Source organism: Ornithodoros turicata, chromosome 5 (genome assembly GCF_037126465.1).
Source record: "Ornithodoros turicata isolate Travis chromosome 5, ASM3712646v1, whole genome shotgun sequence".
Lineage (NCBI taxonomy): Eukaryota > Metazoa > Arthropoda > Arachnida > Ixodida > Argasidae > Ornithodoros > Ornithodoros turicata.
The window spans coordinates 66,179,796-66,202,854 of NC_088205.1; the positions used below are offsets into that span (position 1 = coordinate 66,179,796).

The 23,059-nt window shown below is 43.2% G+C and overlaps 1 protein-coding gene across 1 annotated transcript; it reads left to right on the forward strand.

The window, feature by feature from the left end:
• Positions 1-699: 699 nt before the first annotated feature.
• LOC135394613 (Bardet-Biedl syndrome 7 protein homolog) lies at positions 700-18,399 on the forward strand. The gene is made up of 18 exons (XM_064625442.1): positions 700-841; positions 924-989; positions 3,148-3,210; positions 3,307-3,482; positions 4,084-4,270; positions 4,923-4,995; positions 6,705-6,771; positions 8,465-8,645; positions 8,750-8,834; positions 9,322-9,421; positions 10,975-11,170; positions 11,258-11,332; positions 13,191-13,393; positions 13,466-13,630; positions 13,754-13,863; positions 13,937-14,040; positions 14,629-14,752; positions 16,561-18,399. The coding sequence occupies exons 1-18, from the start codon at positions 806-808 to the stop codon at positions 16,695-16,697; spliced, it is 2,148 nt and encodes a 715-aa protein (XP_064481512.1). The 5' UTR covers positions 700-805; the 3' UTR covers positions 16,698-18,399.
• The last annotated feature ends 4,660 nt before the right edge of the window (positions 18,400-23,059 follow it).

The following is a 23,059-nucleotide window of genomic DNA, read 5'->3' on the forward strand; positions in this document are numbered from 1 at the left end:
GCCAGGGGGAGGGGTCTCGGGGGTTCAAACCCTCTTCCGAAAGCATACCTTTGCTGGTGCATTTGGGAGAGGGAAAGGACCCCCCCCCCACCTCCCGGAATATTTTTCTGGCTACGCCACTGGATCCACAAGAAACAGCAATACGCTTGTCTACAAAAAGAAAGAATATGCCAATACGTTTTCTGACTTATACAATATACACCGAGCAAGTCTTGAAATAAGTAGTCCTTTTATTTATTATTTATTGATTTTTGAGAAGGCTGCCTTTACGGCAGGAGAACAGATGCGCACAGGAAATTGTTCCGGTGGTTGCGACGTCTCTGAGCTCAGGTAAGAAGTCAAACATATGCGACAACTTTGAAGTTTCCAATAAAATTCAAATTTAGTCGGGTACAACTTCTAGCACTACAACCAACGGTGCTGCGGCACTCTAAACTCGAACAAATAAATATATATATGTATAAAAACTGTTACCCTTTCTTTTGTCAACCTCCCTTTGTTATTTACCACCAACCAACAAACTGTTTGGTGCATGCCGCGTGTCCGCTGGTCCGCTCAGCAGAAAGGACGAGGATCTTCCCGCATGCTCGTGATCAAAGATTGGCCAAACTCTTCTTATACACCGCTCTACGCCCGTGGCGCCGATATCCCACAGCGGAAGATAGGCGAAGTAGGAGTTGTCATAACAACGTCCCGCAAGCGCGTGTTCACTGTTGCTTTGGTATGGTATCTGTGGTTTTGGTGTAGGCCACGTTGGTTGTTTGCAGTTTGCACCACGACGACAGAGAACGTTACAAAACGCCTCATGGAACTGGAACTAAACAGAGTCGACTACTTGCAGGTAGAATTGCGTTTTCTTTGTCATGCATTATAATTAGGCAACGATATCGGCACATAGGTAACGACAAATTTCTCATGTTCAGGTTGACGTCAATTCTCGAAAATGTACCCGACTTCTACCAGCCGCAGAACCCAAAGCCTGCCAGAAGGTGAATACGACTGTAACTCACCTATAGTTGAACTAGTTGAGCATTAGTAAAGAACAGATTGCTTTCAGGTACGAGTTTTGTAACGCACGCTTTGTCAATGTTTCATTTCGTTGCGTTCTTCCATGATATGTGTACTTCCCACCAGTTTTTGGTGCTCATCCAATTCTCGCAGGAGAGAGCTGAAACAAGGATTAGTTAATGCAAACTAAGGAAACGTAGCACAACATGTTGTCTTATAGTTCAGAACTTGCCAAGTATTGCATTTGTTCTGGCTGTCTGAAAGACGACTCTGGTAAAGTCCCAAGCACCTGACATAACTGTAGCCTTGGGCTTGCAGCAAGACACAGAAAAAAATGAGCCAAATAGCTGCTTTTTTTGTTTGCAATTCCAGGCAAAAACAGTTTAAGTAGACCAAAGCGCCCCCAGTACTCTACAAGCAGCTGATCCACAGTCGGATACACAAGCGTGGCGTAGCTCTTACCCTTACCCTCCTTGGTGCTGATAGTTATGGCCCTTTAATGTTGCAATGCTACGACCCCCCCCCCCCCCCCCCCGCCCCAGAAAAAAAAGGCTGATCGATATAACTAACTTAGCAAGATGGGCACTCTGATGAAGGTTTTAACGAACAAGTCAAGCACACGCATTCTACTTAAAAAGTTGATAGTGCACGAAGCTGTCATGGAATCATTGTTCCTGTGGCACTGGCAGCAAAAGTCTGTTGTTTTTAAAGGGACAGTAGCATCCGGAAACTCATCTATGAAACCGATTCCACTGTGTTCGGCATTGGCCAACAGCCTACTTGGCTAATTTCTTCGTTCCAAAAGTACTTAGCTATTAACTAAATTAGTTTTAAAGATCAGCGCTGCCTCAGCGGCTGCAGAAGCTCCAGCGGCGTGACGTTACTCCGTAAGCAAAGGAGTGATAGGGCGGCGCGCAGAGGAGGAAAGGTGCCGTCTAGACGCCCCGTAACCATATGAGACACCCGCGGCATTCCTTTTCTCAAAGGTGTGCCATCATTGGCCAGTTACAGAATAACGTTTTCTCATTTTTCGAGAGAGGGAATTTCGCATGCCCTCAATATCCGTCGTCTGCTCTTGTCATGTATTCCATCGAATAACAGTGAAACTACATCAGTATTTCGCGTGGGATTTTCGATACCGTCGTGAGTGGTCCACGAGGAATTAAGTGACACTACAGTTTCGAAATCGACTGGAACGGATGCGACCGTACCTTCAAAGGGAACGAGAGCTCGTCATTAAAAAGAAGCAAAGAAAACATCTCGATGGGCAACTTTCGATGGCCTGCTCCTTCGTGTTACTGAGGAAGCGTTTAGACACCATGTCCTATGTCAGGGTGATACCAGAAAGGTCAAAAGAGCTTTGAGGGCAGAGAGTTGGTGGACTACATTTGTTCAGGGACCAAGTAATTTTGATAGAGAGAGGGGGCGAGAATTCAGGTGAGTAAGAGACCCGGACGGTGCGGTTCGGGAAGGTTGGTAGTGTGGGCACTGAAGAAAAATATGCTCTATGTCTTCTATACACCATAGGACTTCGATCCTTATTGTGAGGGGGCTCATTATTTCATTCCCCACATCACCACCAGCAATGGGGTAGAGTTGAAACTCCCCATTCATCAACTCAAAATAAAGTTGTTGTTTGTCAGGGTGATACACATCCTATACGTATCCTGCCGAGAGACCTCTACCTGTTTGTTCGACACCATTCTACCATAATGCTCGACAGCGCCATGAGTTTGGTAGAGTTGAACTATGTTCAAAGCTAGTGGTGAACAAGGTCGCGCCCGAAAGCCACGGTCTTGAGGGGATTACGATGGTCTCTGAAAAGGACGCGACCTTCGGTCCTACTTTTCTTTCAATAGGAGGCAGCGAACAATTGCCCATTCGTGGAACCCAGCTCTCCCCTTCTGATCTGTTTTGGTTTCGATGTGTCTACCAACGTCATGATGACGTTTCTTGGGTAGAGGTTTATTCACGTGATTCCTGTTGCATATGTTGAAAATGTATTTGGCAGGGATACAAGTCATGTAACTGATGGTCTAGATGGTATTTCTGCACTATTTTTCAGTAGAGTCATTCTTGAAATAATCATGCTTTTTCTGCATATCTACGACTTCCTTTTTGTTTCCATACCTTGCAAAGGTGGTTGTCGCAAATGAGGCTGGCGTAGTACACTGCTTTGGCATCAAAAAGGGTGAAGTTCAGGTACGAAGATTATGTTCACGTATGATGCACACCACATGTGTTGCTGTTGTTTATGCATGCACACACACCTAAATGTACACGTGGCGCATTTTTCAGACCATATTCAAGACGCTCCCCGGAGCCAAAGTAACGCGCATTCAACTCGGCGGTTCCATCGGTTCCGTACAAGATAAAATTTTCGTTTCTGCTGGCAGTGAAGTGTACGGAGTGACCAAGAAAGGAAAACAGTTTCTGCGGTTTGACACCAACATTACAGACACCATCACATCTATGTAGGTTGGCACAGCTTTACAGTGCCTTTATTTCCTTTCAGTAAAGGAGCGTGGAGGGGCTCGAAAAAGCTATGTCAGGAGTAGAAATTAGGATCGCAAGCCCTGGGATGACATGTTTGCGCAAAAAGTGCAAGTACAGCGTGCAATCCTGGACCGCAAAAGAGAGCTCTTTCCCTCGACTGTCGTTCTGCGATGTCCCCTAATCCACCCATGGTGAAGAGCGCACCTTCTTTTTTCTTTCTTTCATTTTGTGGTTGTATTTGGTGACCCACATCTCAAGCAGACCGGTTGCGTTGCTCCCGCGTTGTAGGAGACTATTCTCGGCAGCCAATAAAAGTGCTCGGATGATCTGACGTAGGAACGTGCCTCAAGGAGCTGGGAGAGATAGCCCCTGCTGCGCCCTCGCTTGTAAAATAATTTTCTCGGCAAATGTGGAAATATTTTTTGTGACAGTTCTTGAAGGTAGTAAGTTCATATCACACAGTAAAAAAAAATATTTTTTGGGGGTGCCTTCCACGCCCCTTTAAAGCTACGAGATTGTCATTTGGTGGATTGTGCATGGGCTAGAGATATGTTGATCTTGTTTTTCTCTTGTATCTAGGTGTGTTTGTGGAAACAACCTGATGGTGTGCAGTGACTATGTGTACAACCATTACCTTGATTGCCAAGACACTAACTACTACCTGTGCAGCGACAAGATCAATGACATGATTGTACTACCTTTGACGAAGGTGAAAAGCCTAATTCCTGTACTGGCTTGTCAGGATAGAGTCGTGAGAGTGCTCAAGGTAATTTTTCACAGATTTCTAATGTAGTTTTACTTGTAATTAGGAAGAATAGCAGAAGTGGCTAACAGACTTGCTGTTTTTTAAGCAGACCGCGAGGCCTTCCTATGAACCTGAAAAAGTTTGAGACGTCTGCGTCCATAAGGATATGTATCCCTGATAGTGTCCCTGATAATGACGCTTTTGTGTGGCACGGATATAAGGCAGTGTCTTCGTTTCTGATGTAGAAAAACTTGGTGGCTGTGCTCCAATTAGCCAATTAAAATATGGCGATAGAAAAAATACGTATGAAAGGGCTTGTTGTGAAAGCTTTCAAGTGCAAAAGAATATTGGCATGTATCGTTATTTCCTTGCTGTTTTGACAATGAAATATCTGAGGAACGGCTACAACTGGAGTGAAGTGTTTTCGTAATTTTTGCATTTGTGTCTGTTGCTTTTCATGTTTTACGATATTGCTCGCATTTACATCTCTTTACATCTCTGTTTACATCATCTTTACATCATCAGTTTACATCTGTATGTGTTTCTGTATTTTTTGAGCTGGTGGTCTGGTTGCAAAGCTGAAGCCACGAAGTTGTGCCGTCTTGTTTGTTTTACCTGTACCTGTTGGATCCCTCAAAAGTTGAAATTATCATTTTGCATCGTTTTGACACAGGACTCCAAGTGCCAGCTGGAAATTGAAGTTCCAGGGCCTGCATCAGCATTGGCATTGTATCAGAATGATGGTGGTATGTTCACCTTTTCTCATTAGGAGTTTATTGAGGTGCACAATCTGCATAGGTATCCAGTTGCATTATAAGGGCCGGGAATATTTTCCTCCATACCAAAACAGCCTGAGCACTGGCACGCGGTAAATGACACAACGCAGATCACTGTGGTGCCATTTTTCGTATGCCCACGCTCGGGAATATTTACTGTGAAGTTTCTCCACCATCTAGCCTACATTTATGCCGTTTTATCAGAAAACTTTCCTCCACTACACAGTTCAGTGCTGCGTCATACATTGTAGTATAATACCTTTTATTTACGGCTGCGCAGACAGTCATTTTAAAACCGAGGCAAACAGCAGTATGAAGTGAATAGCTATACAGACAAGGCAATACTATGCGAATACAGCGATGCCTCGCTTATCCGGAGTCCAGATATCCGGAAAACTCGTTATCCGGACTTCATTACGGGGAACGAACCTGCTACCGTTGGATTTTGTCTTGGCTATCCGGAGTTCGTTATCTGTATCTGGAGAGCCAGTATGGGGACCAATGTTCCAGTACCTATGTCATTCTGATTCGCCTATCCGAAAATCTGTCAAAGGCCTCTGTCCCCGACATGTGCTGTGTTCGCGTTGTTCCGGAAAAGGGTCACATATCACTGGGGCATTCTGTACTGTTTGACACCCCTTTCTTCAGAGGTCACTCCCTTTTGGTGTGTGCGGGCACACGCTAGAGATGGTAGACAATAAGCGGAAGGGGTGCCCTGTATCCACTGTGCGCAAGAAATCCACATGCAAACGTCAATGTCCAGACCGTCACTTTTTCTTGTCAGTTATGTTTCGAAAATGATGAAATTCCTGATTCCGGTCTCTGTCACGGCATGTTATTCTTTAAATCTTAACTGTCTATCCACATTAATGGTGCAAAAAATTCTAGTTTCACTAAATATGCCACATCAAACGCTTGAATCTCACAGACAAAAAAAAAAGAAAAAAACTATCACCGCCACAGAGGAATCTGACCCAGTGGCGAATCTAGAGGGGGGGGGGGGTCCAGATGTCCTGACCCCCTCCTCAATTTCTGTCTTCCCATAGTGTTTAACTGACCTAGATCGTGAGTCTACAATGCTGACCAAGGCTGGACCCCCCTCTTAGAAAAATCCTGGATCCGCCCCTGATCTGACCACGGATGTTAGGTCATTAATCGTACATCCAGCGGATATTTGGTGTTGTTGGGATATGGATACAGACATTTTCGTATGAAGCAGCACTCACCTTGTTGTGTACTTATTCTAGGGGCATTTTCAGGCATGCGTATGCAGGTTCAACTCGAAATTTGAATATAGCATTTTATATTTGACTTGAAATTTGACTTGAATTTGAATTGAATGCAGGATTATTCGCTTCAGTATTCAAAAATCTGAATATTTGCACAGCCCAACATTTATCGATCAAGCCTAGTATGCTGTTCACAGTCAGTAGGCACGAGTTTGATGTGTGCAACACAGTATCAAACTTTGGAGTCAGGGGCCACGTGTTAAACCACACGCTGCGCTATGGGAGATTTGTCGATCTCGGATTCAGGTTGGTTTGAAGGACTACTAAGAAGGAACGCTTCAATATTGAAAATAATGCATTGGAATTTACACGATCTATTCGTGGATCCTTCGTATTTATTGGCACAAATGGTGTATATGCAGAAGTGTGAGGAGTGGCTTTCACTTTCAGGTGCGTCGGGTACAGAAATACTTTACGGTACAAGCGACGGACAGCTAGGACTCATCTCGATTGAGAAGTAAGTCATGGGTGCACTTGTCTTCTACTTACTTCTTGCAGATTAAGGGTATGTGGGGGTTTACCGGTTTTATTCCGACACTACAGTACCGTTTTACTCCGCGTTCATCACTGATCATAATACCGAAGATCCGACGCGAATTGGTGGTGGTGTTCCTGTGCAGTTTCATGTAACTCATGGCAAGAGCGGATGCCGCATATTGAGAGTATTCCGGGATTCTTGAGATTCTCGAGAGTCTTGTCTCGATTACCTAGTTCGTGCTTGAGGAGGTTCACGCAACATCCATGATGGCACTATGATGGCACTATGATGGCATTGCAGCTTGCCACAAATATGACACAGCACAGGCTATTATTCCATATTGTGTTACCGTGAATGGCACTGTAGTGCATCACTGTTGGAAACTACAATAACTTCTGTGGAGAGTTCGACAAGTTTGACAACACTGTCGACAAGCTGTCACTTTTTATTTCATTAATAACAACACATAATGCACCACTGTCCTCCAACCACATAACGCACACACTAATACTTGTGGCATGGTTGAATGCTTTAGTTAGACCTAATAATAGCAAATAAGGAAAGACAAAAAAACCTGTTATTTTGTGTGTTAGGGGTACATGGGACAAACTGTGCTTGAAATACACCACTCATTACTTGGAATCAGTCTAGAAATCAGCATTTCATTACTTGTATCTTACTCAATAAAGAAAAATACTACTTGTACTGAACTAAATGTTCATGTATTTGACAGACTAGTCTCACAGCTATAATGCATGTTGGACGTGGAAAGTTGAAAGTTTGAGTCTGCTTTGCTTTCATGAACCGAAATTGAGCACACTGTGATTCTTTTCTACATAATGATAGACGGAACGCAGCCAGGGACACTAACGAGGAAGTGCACAAACGAACTGCTGACTCTCAACTAACAGAAGTTTATTTGCAACACACGTTTATATACAAAACAAGACACAAGGAATGTGACAACAAAACCTTATCATAGTAGGAAAACAGAAAACTAGCTGCTCAACCCATGATGGTTGCGATCTGGGCACGTCCCAAGATATTCCATTTCGGCTGATAAGAATGACAAAGACGGTGTGCAAACACAGTGATATTCCTCTGACGTTGTGACTAAGAAGGTCCCCAGAACTTCCCGAGCAACGCGCGTTTTGAACCCACCCTCTATTCTGGTATTATTGAATATTGGGGAGCACCCACAGGTCTTGCAGTGAAGAGCCAGGTGTCCTGATGGAGTGGTGCTCCGGACCAACATCCTATGTTCGTTCAGTCTAGTGTTAATGCAGTGCCAGTCTGGCCTATGTAAACCCCCCCCGCATGTTAACGGAATGTGATATACCACATTCTGCTGGCATTCAACTGAGGCATTCTTGTGCGAAATCTGGCAGCCCCTTTTTGTAGGAGAACCATTCACCTTACCACAAAGAGTTATTAACTTAACTTGCGCTGAGAGGACCACAAGTACGCTATGTCTCTCTCCCACTTTTTTCAAGTTGTGTGACATAGTGTGTACATACGGTATGGACACCGGTCGACCTGGTAACCTATCGTGCTTCTTCTTGGCCACACCTTTTACCTTAGCCAAGAGTGTTTCAGAAATATCATACAACATGATGATGATTCATGATTCATTCATTCATACAGGATTCATGATTCTTTTCTAATTTTCTAGCATGAAAGTAACCAAGGTGTGGGAGCTTGAAAACACTGAGCAGCAAGGTGGAATTACATGCATGGATAGCTACGATATTATGGGAGACGGTGTGAAGGACCTTATAGTCGGCCGAAATGACGGCGAGGTTCAAGTGTACATCTGCAATGACACCGAGATGCCCGTGCTACGATTTTCATACGTGAGTCCATCCAGACAAATATGCTTATACATCTCATTGCATCACACTGTGTACATTTCCATATGTCTCATTGTATTCACTGAATCTTTGTCGATTCCTCATAGAACTGTGGAGAGAGCATCACTTCGGTTCAAGGAGGTGTCGTTGGGAATGCAGGATACGATGAAATACTCGTTACCACGTATAGCGGTAATTTATTCTTTGAGTAACATTGAGTGTGCATGTGTTATTATAATTGCTATTTTGTGAGACCTTTGAGTTGGATGAAGATGACAAAATCGACGCACATCCAGTGGCTCACTGTTGTCGGAATGATTTATTTCCAATTTTTTCTATGTGCCGACATTCATTCTGTATTCTCATTAATGCTGGTGTCCTATTTTATTTAGGGAAGGTGTTTGGTCTTTCCTCTGAGAATCTCGAAAAACGATTTAATATTTATTAACGGTAATTTATTCTTTGAGTAACATTGAGTTATTATTAACGGTAATTTATTCTTTGAGTAACATTGAGTTATTATAATTGCTATTTTGTGAGACCTTTGAGTTGGATGAAGATGACAAAATCGACGCGCATCCAGTGGCTCACTGTTGTCGGAATGATTTATTTCCAATTTTTTCTATGTGCCGACATTCATTCTGTATTCTCATTAATGCTGGTGTCCTATTTTATTTAGGGAAGGTGTTTGGTCTTTCCTCTGAGAATCTCGAAAAACGATTGGATCCAAACTACCTGCTTATCTCTCCCGAAGCGGCGCAGAAAATTTTTAAGTTAAGGTATGGTCTTCTCGTACCACAAATGCAAACAAGCACAGCACAACATAATCTTACGACTTCTCGCATTCATTGTAGGGCGTGCACTGCACCACTGCTTCCAAAGGTATGCATCCGCTTTTTTCTGTTGGCTTATTTCCGCTCGCTGATGCACCCCACAGCCAATTTAATGTTAAGACATGTATTCGTCAATGATTAGTAGTATTAAATGCGTCATGTTGCTATAACCCACTTGGATGCGCTTCAGATACGATAGCTGTTCTGCGGACTGGTGAGGGGGCACTTGTCCGTGCTGAGGGCCGCCTCAACAATGGCTAATTAATAATTGCCTTCCACCTTTATTTGACGTAACTTTGGATGAAGCGTTGCAACGCTTAAACTGCATTTGCTCTGATAGGTAAATATAGGAAAATACAAAAATCATTAAGACAATGAAAAAATTGTTGGTGTCCTCATTGCAAGCCACAGGTGCCTGACACGATGCTCAGTCTATTTATGGAGCACCATCAACCAATGTTTTTTTTTAAAGCCTGGCAAATAAAATGCTGCACTCGACCAGCAATCGAAAGATGCATGGTTTAATTCGCGCCGCTGTCTGGCTTTTTCAACGACTGCCATATTTTAATGTTATTATCTTCTTTCTTACCTGCTTTTCTTCTTTTTATGTGTAATGATTTGTTCAGAATGCGCAAACAAAATATCCTTGTTCATATGTCGATGCACTCTCCCACATGTCACGGGTGGGCTTCTAGACTATGCATATGGCTGGCCGTGGCATGCGTTACTAATTTGCCATTGCTTTTGTAGCTAATATGGCTTTCATTTTGCTGGGCTTCAAAATGGGTGCTGTTGGTTAAGGTACATGATTTATTCAGTAGATAGATTGAAACCATAGTTCAGGAGTAATATAATCATGCATGATGAACCTGTTAGGGAACAAAACTGTGGTTTCAGCAAACTGGTACTGAACAAAAGCAAATTGAGTCATAGCATAGTTTTCTTGCCATAGTTCTATTTGAAGTCGTGACCATAAAGTGAGATGTGCTGATGAAAAAATTAAACTGAGACATGAGTGATACGATGACTGCAGGACATCTGTGCGACTTAGGTTTTATTGTCCCACCGAACATCGCCAATAGACATCCATAAGACGTACACACATAAGACATCCCATTTATGTCAGTTTTGGACAAAGCTATTCTGACCATTTCAGGACATCCTCGGGACATCAGTGGTTGTGTGGGTGCACGTCGCACTGTACTGCTTGTTTGACAGTACATTCCTAAATGCCCAGATTAACTCCAAAGTGGTAAACGAGCTAGCAGATAACCATTAATTATTTTCAACAAAGTTTTTTGGTATAGCGCTCAGCACGGTCTATAGAAGGTGACAGCAGTATAGTACATAAGTACATTTTGTGGTATAACTGTGAACACAGCAACTTTTGTACAGTGTTATCAACTGGGACGACCCTTCATATGTGTCATGCAACTCAGATAAGGCTCACATGCACACGTTTCCAGTGCTTTACGGGGAGTCTGTGTTTCATGTTGCAGAGAAGAGGTTGAAGAATTGGAACAGAAAGTAGCTCGTGAGAGGGAGAACTACCAGCAGTCGACCTACTCTGAGAAAGGAACACTCTCTGCTGTTCCTTACTTCAACATCAATGATTCCTTTGTGCTGAACCATAATGATGCCTCCTACACATTGTCCATTGAAGTGCAGACAGCAATTGATGTTGTGATGCTCCAGGTAGGAACTGAATCATGGAAGCTCTTTTTCTAGAGAAATGTATGACATAATTATGATATTCATGAAGGACAAACTTGTTCATTACAGAGTAATGTACCTGTTGACCTTCTGGAGAGTGAGAAAAATTCTGCGGTTGTAAGTTACAGCCCGTGTGACCCTGAGGTATGTGCTGCCATTTAACACCATCGTTCTCTAGGGCTGTGTGAATATTCGGATTTTTTGAACACTGAGATGGATAATTATGTGTTCCATTCAAAATTCTGAATCAAACATGACATTTTGTATTTGAATTTTGAAGCAAAGAAATAATGTGTCCTTCAAGTTAAATATATTTAGACCATTTGTGTTCTTGGGTGTTATGTTTTCTTGTAAATCGGGGACAACAACAGCGTTTCGAGCGCTGTAAAACCAGATCAAATTTGGCAGTGTTGGGTAAAAAAGCAGATTTTTGGGTGAAAGCGCTTGTCGAATTTCAGATGAAGATGCGCAACTCTGCCGAGTGCACATTGCTTTGTGTTCTCCAGTTTGTCGGCAGGGTTTTCTGGGTTTTAGATGAAGTGATGATGATGCAAATTGGGAGCTAAAAGCGTTTTTTAAACCAAAAACACAAGGCCCTAAATATATTACAACATAATATAGATCTAGCCTGCTGATGTGAACTATGTCCAGACATACACTTCCTTGAAGATGAGACAATGGAGGTGAACGATGGATGAATGGATGACAACACGCACGCTAACTAGAAAATATTCTACAAACAAGAGTTATGTTGGATCATGGTGAAGTGAGATATAGTTGCAGATGGAAGGGTAAAGGGTGACGATGGTTTGCTAATGCATTCTAGAATGATATCCATAAATGCAGCTATGATGATTATAAATGTCGAAGATTGTACTTGATACATGGTTTCCTCATAAACTGGGCTGCACCAAAGACACCAAGAAATATAGTGCTAACGGGGAATTTGCAAATTGATTCCTAGCACGATTGTCTGCTTTCTGCAAGTGATCTACCACACAATGTTCCATCTGTGATAGTAACGAAAATCTCCAACCAAGTTACAGGACGGGGATACCCAACGTTTCGGAGCCGAACTGGCTCCGAAACGTCGGGTGTCCCCGTCCTGTAACTTGGTTGCAGATTTTCGTTACTATCATAGTTCCCACCCAACCAGACACACTTGTGTCGAATATGTTCACTTTCATGTCCCATCTGGCATGGGATTTTTCCTGCACCCCCACCACTCCCATAGCACCCCTCGAAAATGCCTGTCAAAAAAGAAAAAAAAGGGCTGATACGGGTGTCGCACTCCCTACAGAATTCCTGAACACCCCTGTTGAAGGAACACAAGCCCAGTTTATTTTCTGTCAAGCGAAGAAAACAAACTCGCACAGGTACCCACGCGTGCAGACTACAAACCCCCTCTCTTGTTCAACTTTTACCACTTTTCTGGAGATATGGGAAATCTCAAACAAGGGCAGTACTATAGTCTCGCTGGAACTGGATTCTTTTAGCGCCGTCTCCTATGATCTTAAACATCTTTTCAAAATTAATTTCCTTTCGTTAAATCCCCCATGCAGTCTGTTAGCCTTGCTTAATACCGAGGACCCCACTAGATGCTGACATTACTTTCTGATACCCAAAGTCAGGACTTGCTTGACTAGCTTTCTCTTTTGCCTTGGAATGGCAGCTGCTGCATCTCAAGAATGGCCTAGGATCCTCCATTACATAACCACCAACAAGGCCATTATTGGTATGCATATATATACATTGGTTGCATATATGTGTATGTATAACATAACATCAAGGTAACACAGGCTTTAGTGAACACTAATACCTACAGTGTACCTAAGCAGCCATTTCTTTTGCCTCTTGGGCCAACAAGGTAGTACATTAGCTTTGTAATAGACTCAAAATGACTAGTATTTGCACAGCCCTATTGTTCTCATTATCTTCTCTTGTATTTCATGTTGTTTATGTCGTTAATTGTGAGTCACATAGTGAACCTAATCAACTTCAGAATGGCAACTACCTGCTTGTTACGTACCGTTGTCAAGCAAATACCTCCCGTTTGGAAGTAAAAGTCCGATCCATAGAAGGGCAGTTCGGATCTCTCAAGGCATACATCACTCCCCGGTTGCAGCCCAAGTGCTGCCAAGTGCGAGATTACAGAATCAAACCCCTTTCGCTTCACAGAAGGACGCACACAGCAGATGACAGCGTGTGAGGTTTTCTTCCATCATGAAAACACAGTAAGCTTGATATAGTAAGTGACATTTTATTGTTCTCCACCAGGCCCCTGAATGTCCTGAAGCTGAATGGTTCATTCAGCCTTGGTGAAATGCACTCTTGGATTGTGCTTAGCTTACCTGAGGTAGCTGAAAAAACAGTAACGGAAGATTCTGTGTCCGTATACTTTGTTTCTGCATTCCTGGGCACAGTGCTGCACTGCTATTACAGGTAGTTTTGTTTTCGTATTGCATTGTATTTATAAGATGGAACAAAAGAGTGTAATCTGCTTCGCAAAATGTAATTTGTGTAATCAAGATTATAATGCTTCGTTTCTTGCATTTCTTCTTCAAGGAAAGGAGAGGCCGTTTTCAAGTCTGACAACATCTCAACGATTTCAATCCTGAAAGATGTGCTTACTAAAGAAGCAACAAGGAAAAAGATTAGCCTGGATATTTCATGTGGTTAGTGCGTTGCTGCTGGAACGCTTAGCAGGCCTGTGATTTTAGATGCTGTATTTTGCTGAACTCTCTTCAGATATCAATGATGACAGCATTGAGCATGTCCTGAAATTGATTCACCCTAAACTGGAGTACCAACTTATCCTTGCCAAGAAAGTGCAGTTGATTGATGCTCTCAAAGTAAGTCAAAAAGCATTTTTTAGTTACAGTGCTGCAGAACAGTTTTCTGTGAGTGAAATATATATACGTGTAGAGAAAGCCCCTAGCTTTCCGCGATTCCGCAAAATTTCGAGGAATTTACCGTGTCTCGTAGAGCCTGCTGTTTCCTTCAGAATGGTCCTTTTTTCGCGAAATATTCGATATCTTACAGAATTATGTAAGCATTCCTATCGACCTGCGACATTTTCACGGGTTAGTGGGTGATACCCCATCAGTCACGACTGCAATGCCTGACACCACTGACAATGCCTGACAAATCTGAACATACCGCGACGAAAGGAAATTGGACGACAGCAATGTGCAGAGAGAGATTGACAGAATTGAGTCTAGTTTTCTTTGCTCACCAAAAAGTTACGAAAGGCTGGAAAAGCATGTGTGACGAGTCTGTGTGCGATCTTGCGATATTGCTGCACTCGTTTTGCTTGTTTTTCCTTGCCTGCGGATTTGTGAGTCCCACTTCGCGGAAAAGTCAATTTTCCGCCGCAGAAAGCTTGGGGCTTTATACGTATACATACAAAAACATTACAATAGCCTTAATGTTATTCACAGGAGCTCTCAGTTCATGAGGGAAACACAGATTTTTTGGCTCCAGAATATAAGGGTATATTAGAAGATGCCGAACAACTGCAGAAAGAATTCAAACGCCAGCCATGCCACTTAGAACGACTATATGGTAAGAATATTTGGATGTCCCACTCTGTGTTAGTACGTAGTACTTTTAAAACCATAATATATAGTCATACATCTTCTACACTCGTAACTACAGTATTAATAGGGCTTGACGTTTCCGGGTTACATTTTGCCGCAATATCGGGGGGGTAAATATCGGGTTATGTTCTGCTTTAATAATTCGGGTGTAAATGTGTTGAACTCAGCCTGATTCAACCCAATTCTGGTTAAATCGTATTGAATCACGTGTAAATCTTCGGTTTACTAATCATAATACACATGATACACCAGTAGACACAGAGTATCAATGTTTAGTCTGTGCATCTAGGGTCGGTCTCTGTTTTGACAGTTTGTACTAGCATATATATGCGTTTACAACACAGTTTCCAAAGTTCTGTGTTGTGATGACTTTGAATCCTCCTGGTCTTGCAGTTTTCGGGGAAATATATGGTTAAACCTTGTTTTTGCCGATTTTTAATATCGGACATAGTAAATTTATATATAAATATGTATTTGTAAATATGTATAAATATGTAAATATAGTAAATATCGGGCGTAATCTGATATAACCCTAAAAAGTCAGGCCCTAAGTATTAACTTGTGGCACTGTTCATGGGAAGAGTTATCCTACTTATTTGTGGACAAACGCAGGACGGAAGCTCCACAAACAGTCGTGTTTACGTCCGCTGACGTGACAAACAAGATGTGTTACTGCCTACTGTGCACATTGGCAGCAATGACCTTTTAGTCCTGTACACGATAGTGCTCATGCTGAACTTCACAAAGATTGGCCTACCTGTAGTTAAGGGGTGTGAGTTCACTTCAGTCGCGTTCAAAGCTACGTGGGAGCTCGGCACCTGGGTCTGAACAAATGACCTTCACTGCACACTGTGATCCCCTTCACGCTAATACTCGTGCATCCTTATTTATTTATTTATACTGTTAGACCTAATGGACCGATCCTTAAACCTTGTAACAGGGCTGCCTACTGTCTAGCTGGAAGGAGACAGCCAGACAGTTTATTAAGCTGTGTGGGAAAGGTGGTGGAGAGAACGATTTTAGGACAGTCTTGACTCATGGCTAGAAAGACCGGACAAATTTGTTCTGAAATGGCTTAGTTTTGTTGCCACTGTAGCTCTATGGATCCAGTTCTTGATTTTGTGTTTACAGCCCAGCATGCTTGTAGATGTTGTTATATTCTGGGATCAATGGTATTGGGCCAAAAATTAGTAATTCCTCATTAGTAACTACAATGAATAGCGAGTGGTTCCTCAAATGAGGAATGAGTCAAAATCAAATCATTAATAAAATTAATAAGTAGTTCCTCAAAATGTTGCATCGTGAATACGGATGACACATTGCTGTACATAGGACAATAGAAAATTGTGATTCAGCGCCGCTGCAGAGGGAGTTAAATAACTTCTACAGATACGCCCACCCAAATTGAGATGGATCTCTCACTGGAAAAATGCGTTAATGTGTCACACGCAAGGCCATGACAAATTTCCCACTGTTGGTCGGTAGTACCACGAAGCTTGAAGATATCAATATGTTGCAACATTCCCTGTAAATTTCCATCGATTTCTGGGCGTGGTCATTGACTTGGATCTTTGATGGATTCACCACATTAAGAACCTTCAAAAGAGTGTTCCTAATGGGTCCCCACACAGCACCGAGCAAGCCCGTCGTTAAACATGGAATTGTTACATCCCGAAGTTACACAAAGAGCATACGTAGCACACTGTCTTGAAAATGTAGGCTTATATGATTTACTGCCGTTCTTCATTTATTTATTTATTTATTTATTTTCAGGAATGATCACTGACCTGTACATAGATGTTTACAAGTTCAAGGGGGTAAGCGTGAAGAGCAAAGTGCCACAGCTTCTTCAAATTCTTGACAACTATGATCCTGATTCTCTGATTGAGTTTTTCCAGAGCAAAGTATAGCACACAAATTTCCTGTGCACGTGCTTCTTTTGCGTGGAACTATTCCTCGTGTCTTTCAAATGCACCAAGTGTGCTGGTAGCTTTAGTGTACTGCTGCAAATCCTTCTCACAGTACAAAAGTAGTGAGACACAAAATGCTCAATAGAGGTTTACTAAGAAATGTGTTCACACACGTTTGCAACTGCATATAAACCTGCAGATTTATTTGGAGCTTCACATGGCTTTGCCATGCAGTCTGGATACTAAAAGGGAGCAATTCAGTCTTCTGATACGACTCTCGGAGTGCCACCCGGGTTCTGAAGTGACACGAGCTTAAAACCGAAAAGGGCATCCGACATCGTTCACAAATTGAATTTGCTGCAAATCACCTTTTGAGGCAGTTCTGCACAAAAGTGCAAAAATATTTTCATGCCAAAAAGAGGACTTTTACTTTACTCTTTCTGTGCATTGATTGTGTCTGTGGCCGCAGTTTCCATGTTCCAGCTTTTCTAAAAGTATTTGCAAAACATAATGACGCGAACATTAAAAGTCTGCTTCTCATGAAACTCTCTCCAAGCTTAGTCATTCTACTGAACTGCAGTTTGCTTAGCGTTAGGAAGCATTAACAATGGAAATTTTGGCGGGTTGGTGACACATGATTGAACAACTGAAGTGTGTGTACAGGTGACAGACATGAAAGAGAGTGCAATAAGAAAAGAGTGGAATGCCCAGATGTTGCGTGGTGAAACTGTACTTGATGTAACTAACCTGAGGTTTCAGGTGATTACTGCTTAGCCAACATGAATCCCATGTCCATGTAACTCATGCGGTGCTGGTACCTTCGTTGTTCCAAACACATTTTTTATTGCAGGTTTTTTTTTTGCTACGACATTCAAGATTTTGTCTGTTGATAAGCTTTTCTGAGCTTTTCTTTCCCAAAGTACCCCGGGTACCTATGAGACGCTAGCACTATTTTGCGTGTGACACTACAGATCATTGTATCAGCTCACCTCTGTCTTCGTGACTGTGAGACAGCAAACTTTTCATGCACGTGTGTTCATCCTAAAGGGACTGTCTCCCTTGAATTTTCTTGACTTGGACGTTGAACTTGATGGACCAGACATTCTGTAGGTATGAAACACACGCCTACCAAATTAATAAGAGCTGCAACTTCCCACTTGACGTGCTTCGAACATTGTTATCTCCAGGGACGGCACAACGTCCTGAATTCAGGGGGACCCCAGATACCAACCGGCGCCCCCTTCCGTCCCCCACCGCCATTCGTCATGAGTTCTAGCGCATCAATCGACAAAAGCCTTGACTATGCTGGCAATAGGCGATTTCAGATATTGCCCTTGTGCTCCGCACGGGGGCCCACCGTCGCCGAAGTCACGCGCATCGCGCAATGCGTCGTGGGAAATGGTTTACATTCCTGCTCGTCTGCCTGTTGCTCCAAGGTGCGGGAGGTGAAGGAGAGAGAAAACTGAAACCGTTTGCGCTCTTCTTCTCTCTGACTCATGAAAACTATATCCCAAGGTGCAGCGGGGCTTTCGTAACACGGCGCTCTCTGGTGGCCCATCCATGCAATTTCTGAAATCGTCTATTGATCAGTTGAGGAAACGGGTCTATGGCATTTTATTCGCATGTGGCACCCGAGATAACACTTGGTGTCTCACCTCCATGGCAATTTTGTGCCCCCTTCCAAAATTAGGGGATCTACAGTAACCCCTGTACCCCCCCCCCCCCCCCCCCCCCCCGATTATCTCCTATGCTCTGTTCCGACTGGATGACAGACAAAACTAGTAGTTGCACACTTTTGCTCCCCTCCAGAGCAGATGAACGTCAAAACTTGCGGCATACAGAGTGCCATCTATTTACGGAGCAGCAGATATGCCCCTCTGTAGCCATATTTTCAATAACCTGAAATGAATCCACTAACAGACAGCAAGCATTGATCTATTTTGGTGTGATGGCAGCATGACATTTTTATTGATTTTGGTTGAGTCAGGTATAACATTCAACATCTGCAATTAGAGTACATTTGCTCAAAATTCTCAAAAGTTACTTTTCCACAGCCGTGTATACATGGTATTCACGAAAGAACGTCTCATTTTTGTTTTGGAATTTTCTGGTCAGCATGACCCTTCCATTCTGTGGCGTGGTAAACCAAAGCTAAGTTGAATTACGAAATATTGAACATGGCAGTCGTCGAAAAAAGTCAGACAGTGACGGGAATCAAACCACGCACCTTTTGATTGCCGGTGACTTCCTAAGGGGCCTTATTCAACGAATGGGACACAAACCCTCTTCACGCTTTGTCCCATTCGCCTAGCAGTCGAGAGGTGCGCGGTAAGGTTTCTGCCGTTGCGTGGTTTTTCCGGCTACTGCAACATCTAAATGTTCCGTGTTCATTAGGCACCTTACATGCCTTACAAGCCTTTGAGGCTTGTGCTGTGTTCATCAGTGTGTGTGTGTCAGCCTCGGAACAGTAATTCAGCCTAGGGTTGGGAATCCCGTGCCACTCTTACAGTCCCGGGATTTCTGTGTTTTTACCCACTAATCCAGGGAATCCCGGGAGAGGATTTCCGGGTTGATGTAAAACTGAAACAGCACGCCTAGACAGGGTGTGTATTTTAATACTGCGCAGAATTTTTATAAAGCTATAAGAACAGCATAGATGTTGTTTTTGCAGTTGAGTTATACGGCCAGGCGGAAGAGAGTATGTAACTACAAGTTGACTAATTACCTGAAATTCATTAATAACGCTTTAATTAGGGAATTTCGGGCAAAAGCGAGATACCACATTGAGAGACTATCCTCGTTGAACACCATTTCACGTTTAAAAGAGCCCTGAAACACGCACGTGCGCTAAGGAGCACCATCCCTGAATTCTGATATGCAAATGAGCCGAAACCGAAAAAGCGCGCCTGAGGAGCAGAGTACACGTTACTTGAAAAAGTAATTGATTACAATTACTGTTACTACTACATGAAAAGTAATTTGTTACCATTACAAATTACTTAATCAAGAATGTAATACGTTACTGATTAAAATGTAACGCGTTACTTTCCCGTTACTTTTATATTGTGGGCCACACTAAAGCCAACAAGCGTGCAGTGAATGCAACCATTAGCTCTTGTTGCAAATTCTAATACGAAACACCAACATAAATGATACGTGAAATTCACAAATACATTTGAAAACAAGATAGGAAACACATACACGCGTTTATTACAGATATATATGCGCATTTACATCTATATGTACGCCTGTATAGGCTGTCGAAACATCCGCTTCATTTTGTTACTATTGTTATGTTCAGCCCGCACAATTTATCAATACGGTCACCTATTTTACTGTTGCTCCAGTAGGTCGCGGCTGTAAGGGACTTATCATTACTGTGGACTAGAGATGGCCGTCACAGTGACCTCTGCGTCATTGCTACAGTCGAACTCGTGGTGGAACAGAAGAACAGATTGGCTTGCTGAAAAGGGTTGCCATTGTTGACAGAAGGTTAAAAAAAGTAACCGATTAATCAGTAATTGATTATCGAAAATTGTAATCAGATTACTTGGAAAATTACTTGCTCACAAAATTAATTGATTACGTTAACAAATTACTGAAAAAAGTAATTGATTACTAGCAACGCGTTACGTACAACTCTGCGAGGAGCGCATCACTCTTGCCGACGGAGGCAAATCTGGGACGGAAAGCAGATTATCTGGCCAGCTGAGTGGCACCTACTCGAAGCATCTCCATCGCTCTAAATCACGTGGCCCTCTGACGTGAAATGAGCGCTGTGCTCCCTGCGTTTGCGGTCGCCGCGGTTTCGGTTTCGGCTCAATTGCATACCAAAATTCGGGGATGGATATTTTAACGCGCGTGCGTGCGTGCTTCAGGATTTGTTAGACGTGGAATGGCTTGCAATGAGGCTAGTATTTCATTCGGCTATCTCGCTGTTACACGAAGTCATCTATTTAAAGAGTTAATTAATGAATTTTAGGTAATTAGTTATTTTGTAGTTGCATGCTTTCTTCATGAGGATGTCCACCTGGTCATAAAACTCAATAGACCTCTCCATGTTTGTAATCAAATGACGTCATAGTGTTGGACAGCGCCACCAATTTGGTAGAGTTGAGCTACGCTCGAAGCTAGGAGCGAACAAGCTCACGCACGAAAACCACGATCTTAAAGGGACTATGAAATTTCCCGAACCCCCATAGTTTTTTTCGATGGAAACTGTTCTTCCCGCAGAGAAACTAATATGCCACAAATTTTTCCGGACGAAATCGCTCCACTCTGCGAGGAGCGCGCGCTGGAAATGTCTCTTCCGCGTTCCTCCTCTCCCGCGCATATTTCCCTGCCGATGGTGTAACTGTACGGACCGCTCTTCGGTTCCCCGTTACGTCACCGGTGTTGCACAATGGCAAGTAATGCCGCCACTGCCGATATCTGCCGATCGCGCGAAAGCTGCTGTCATGGAGATTTCCACTCCCGATGAACGCATACGCGGGATCCTACGGCGCATGCTCCTGGCGGGATTCCTCGGCTCGGCAACACGTCACGATGACGTGTTGCTGAGCCGGCCGTGGTCGCGTCAAGTTACCCGTTGTGTCTCCGCTCGGCAGCTCGTCACGGCGCGGCGCCAGCTGTCCTCCCTTCGCCGCTCCGTTTAAATTCGCTCCCGAGAAATCCGCTCGCGCGACGAAAGTAAAATTTCGGTTCTAGACTCAGAAAAATGTCTTCTTTCGAACGAAACGAAGAAAAAAATCGTTTCATAGTCCCTTTAAGGGCATTACGCTGGTCCCTGAAAGGGACGCGACCTTCGGTCCTACTTTTCTTTCAGTAGGATGCAGGGAACAAATGCCCATTCGTGGAATCCAGCCCTCCCCTTCCGACTTGTTTCGGTTTCAGTCTGTCTACCAACGCCATGATGACGTATCTCGGGTAGAGTTCTATTGCAAAAATCTTAATATGTACTGCTCTCATAGCTTTTTTTTAATAAAAACTCTGTAAATGATAAAAATAAACACCCTGCATACACAGCCTTTGTGTAGTAACTCGAATTATTCCTGTGTGAGTTTTGTGTCTGTCTCCTCGACGTTCTGTCACTGTGTATTAATCGAAACATCCGTTTGCGACAGGTTTTATTCAAAAACTGACAAGGCCTGTAGGTTCTCCTCAATAAAAGGCTCGTTTTTATTCGCAGTTGTCACGCATAGCACCTACCGATTTATTTCATACTGTCACTCAATACGAAACAATGATTTGACTTCCATAACCAGCAGATCAGTGGGCGAACTAAAGCGACTGTTACGTAGCAACTTCTTGCCATCTCGTATTTGCATTCTGTCTTGCACCATGTGCTGATTTTTTTTGTGGACTTTTTGTATTTATATTGTATTGTGGTGTACCTTGTTTTTTTTTTCTCCTGCCTACACAGGGGATCGGTCCCTCTTTGCAGGGGAAATGAGCAAAAAAAAAAAAAAAATCACTGAACGCAAGGAGGTACAGTGCATGTTGGTTAGTAATGTGGCAAAGAATGCAACAGACACACAGAAACGGTAGTTTCCAAACTTGACTAGCACCAGGATGTGAATACCACTTGCTTCCCCCGCCCCTCTTCTTTGCGCTGTTATTCACGCACGCGCCCCAGGCCGTTCGACGCCTCTCGGGGAGCTCGGGCACAATGTCCTATGCGCATGCGCATGACCTTGAGGCGCCGGAGAGGGTTATCTCAGTCTTCACTAGATGGCGCAGTATGTATGGGGACGATATAGTGACCACAGCTGGAAGTAAGACGGAGTTACAGATGTTAATGAATATGTGCGGCACAATAGGCGAGTCCCTAAAGCTGGAGTTCAGCTGTGAGAAGTCGGGTTATATGGTATTTCGCAGAGTTCGAGGTAACTCGTTACTGTAAGTACGTTTTTTTGGTAACTTGTAACTTAACTCGGTACTTTTATGCCGTGGTAACTTTCAGAAGAACTCGTTCCTTTTTCAGGTAACTCTGCCAAAGTAACTTAAGTCAAGTTCCAAGTTACTTTTAACTCGCTTTTCACTCACGTGCAGATATTTTCTTGCTTTCTCTCCGGTTCCTTCGTGACATTTTTTGCCATAGAACGTGATATTCAATCAATGACAGTATTTTATTCAGGAAGTAAGAACCGCTGCCATTGAAATGAAGCTGTGTCAACAGGAAGTAAGATGCAAAGCGTTCCAATAGACGGCTACCAGAGAAACGTCATCATGACATTGGTAGACAGACTGAAACCGAAACAAATCGGAAGGAGAGGGCTGGGTTCCACGAACGGGCACTTGTTTGCTGCCTCTCATTGAAAGAAAACTAGGGCTGAGGGTAGCGTCCCTTTAAGGGACCATAT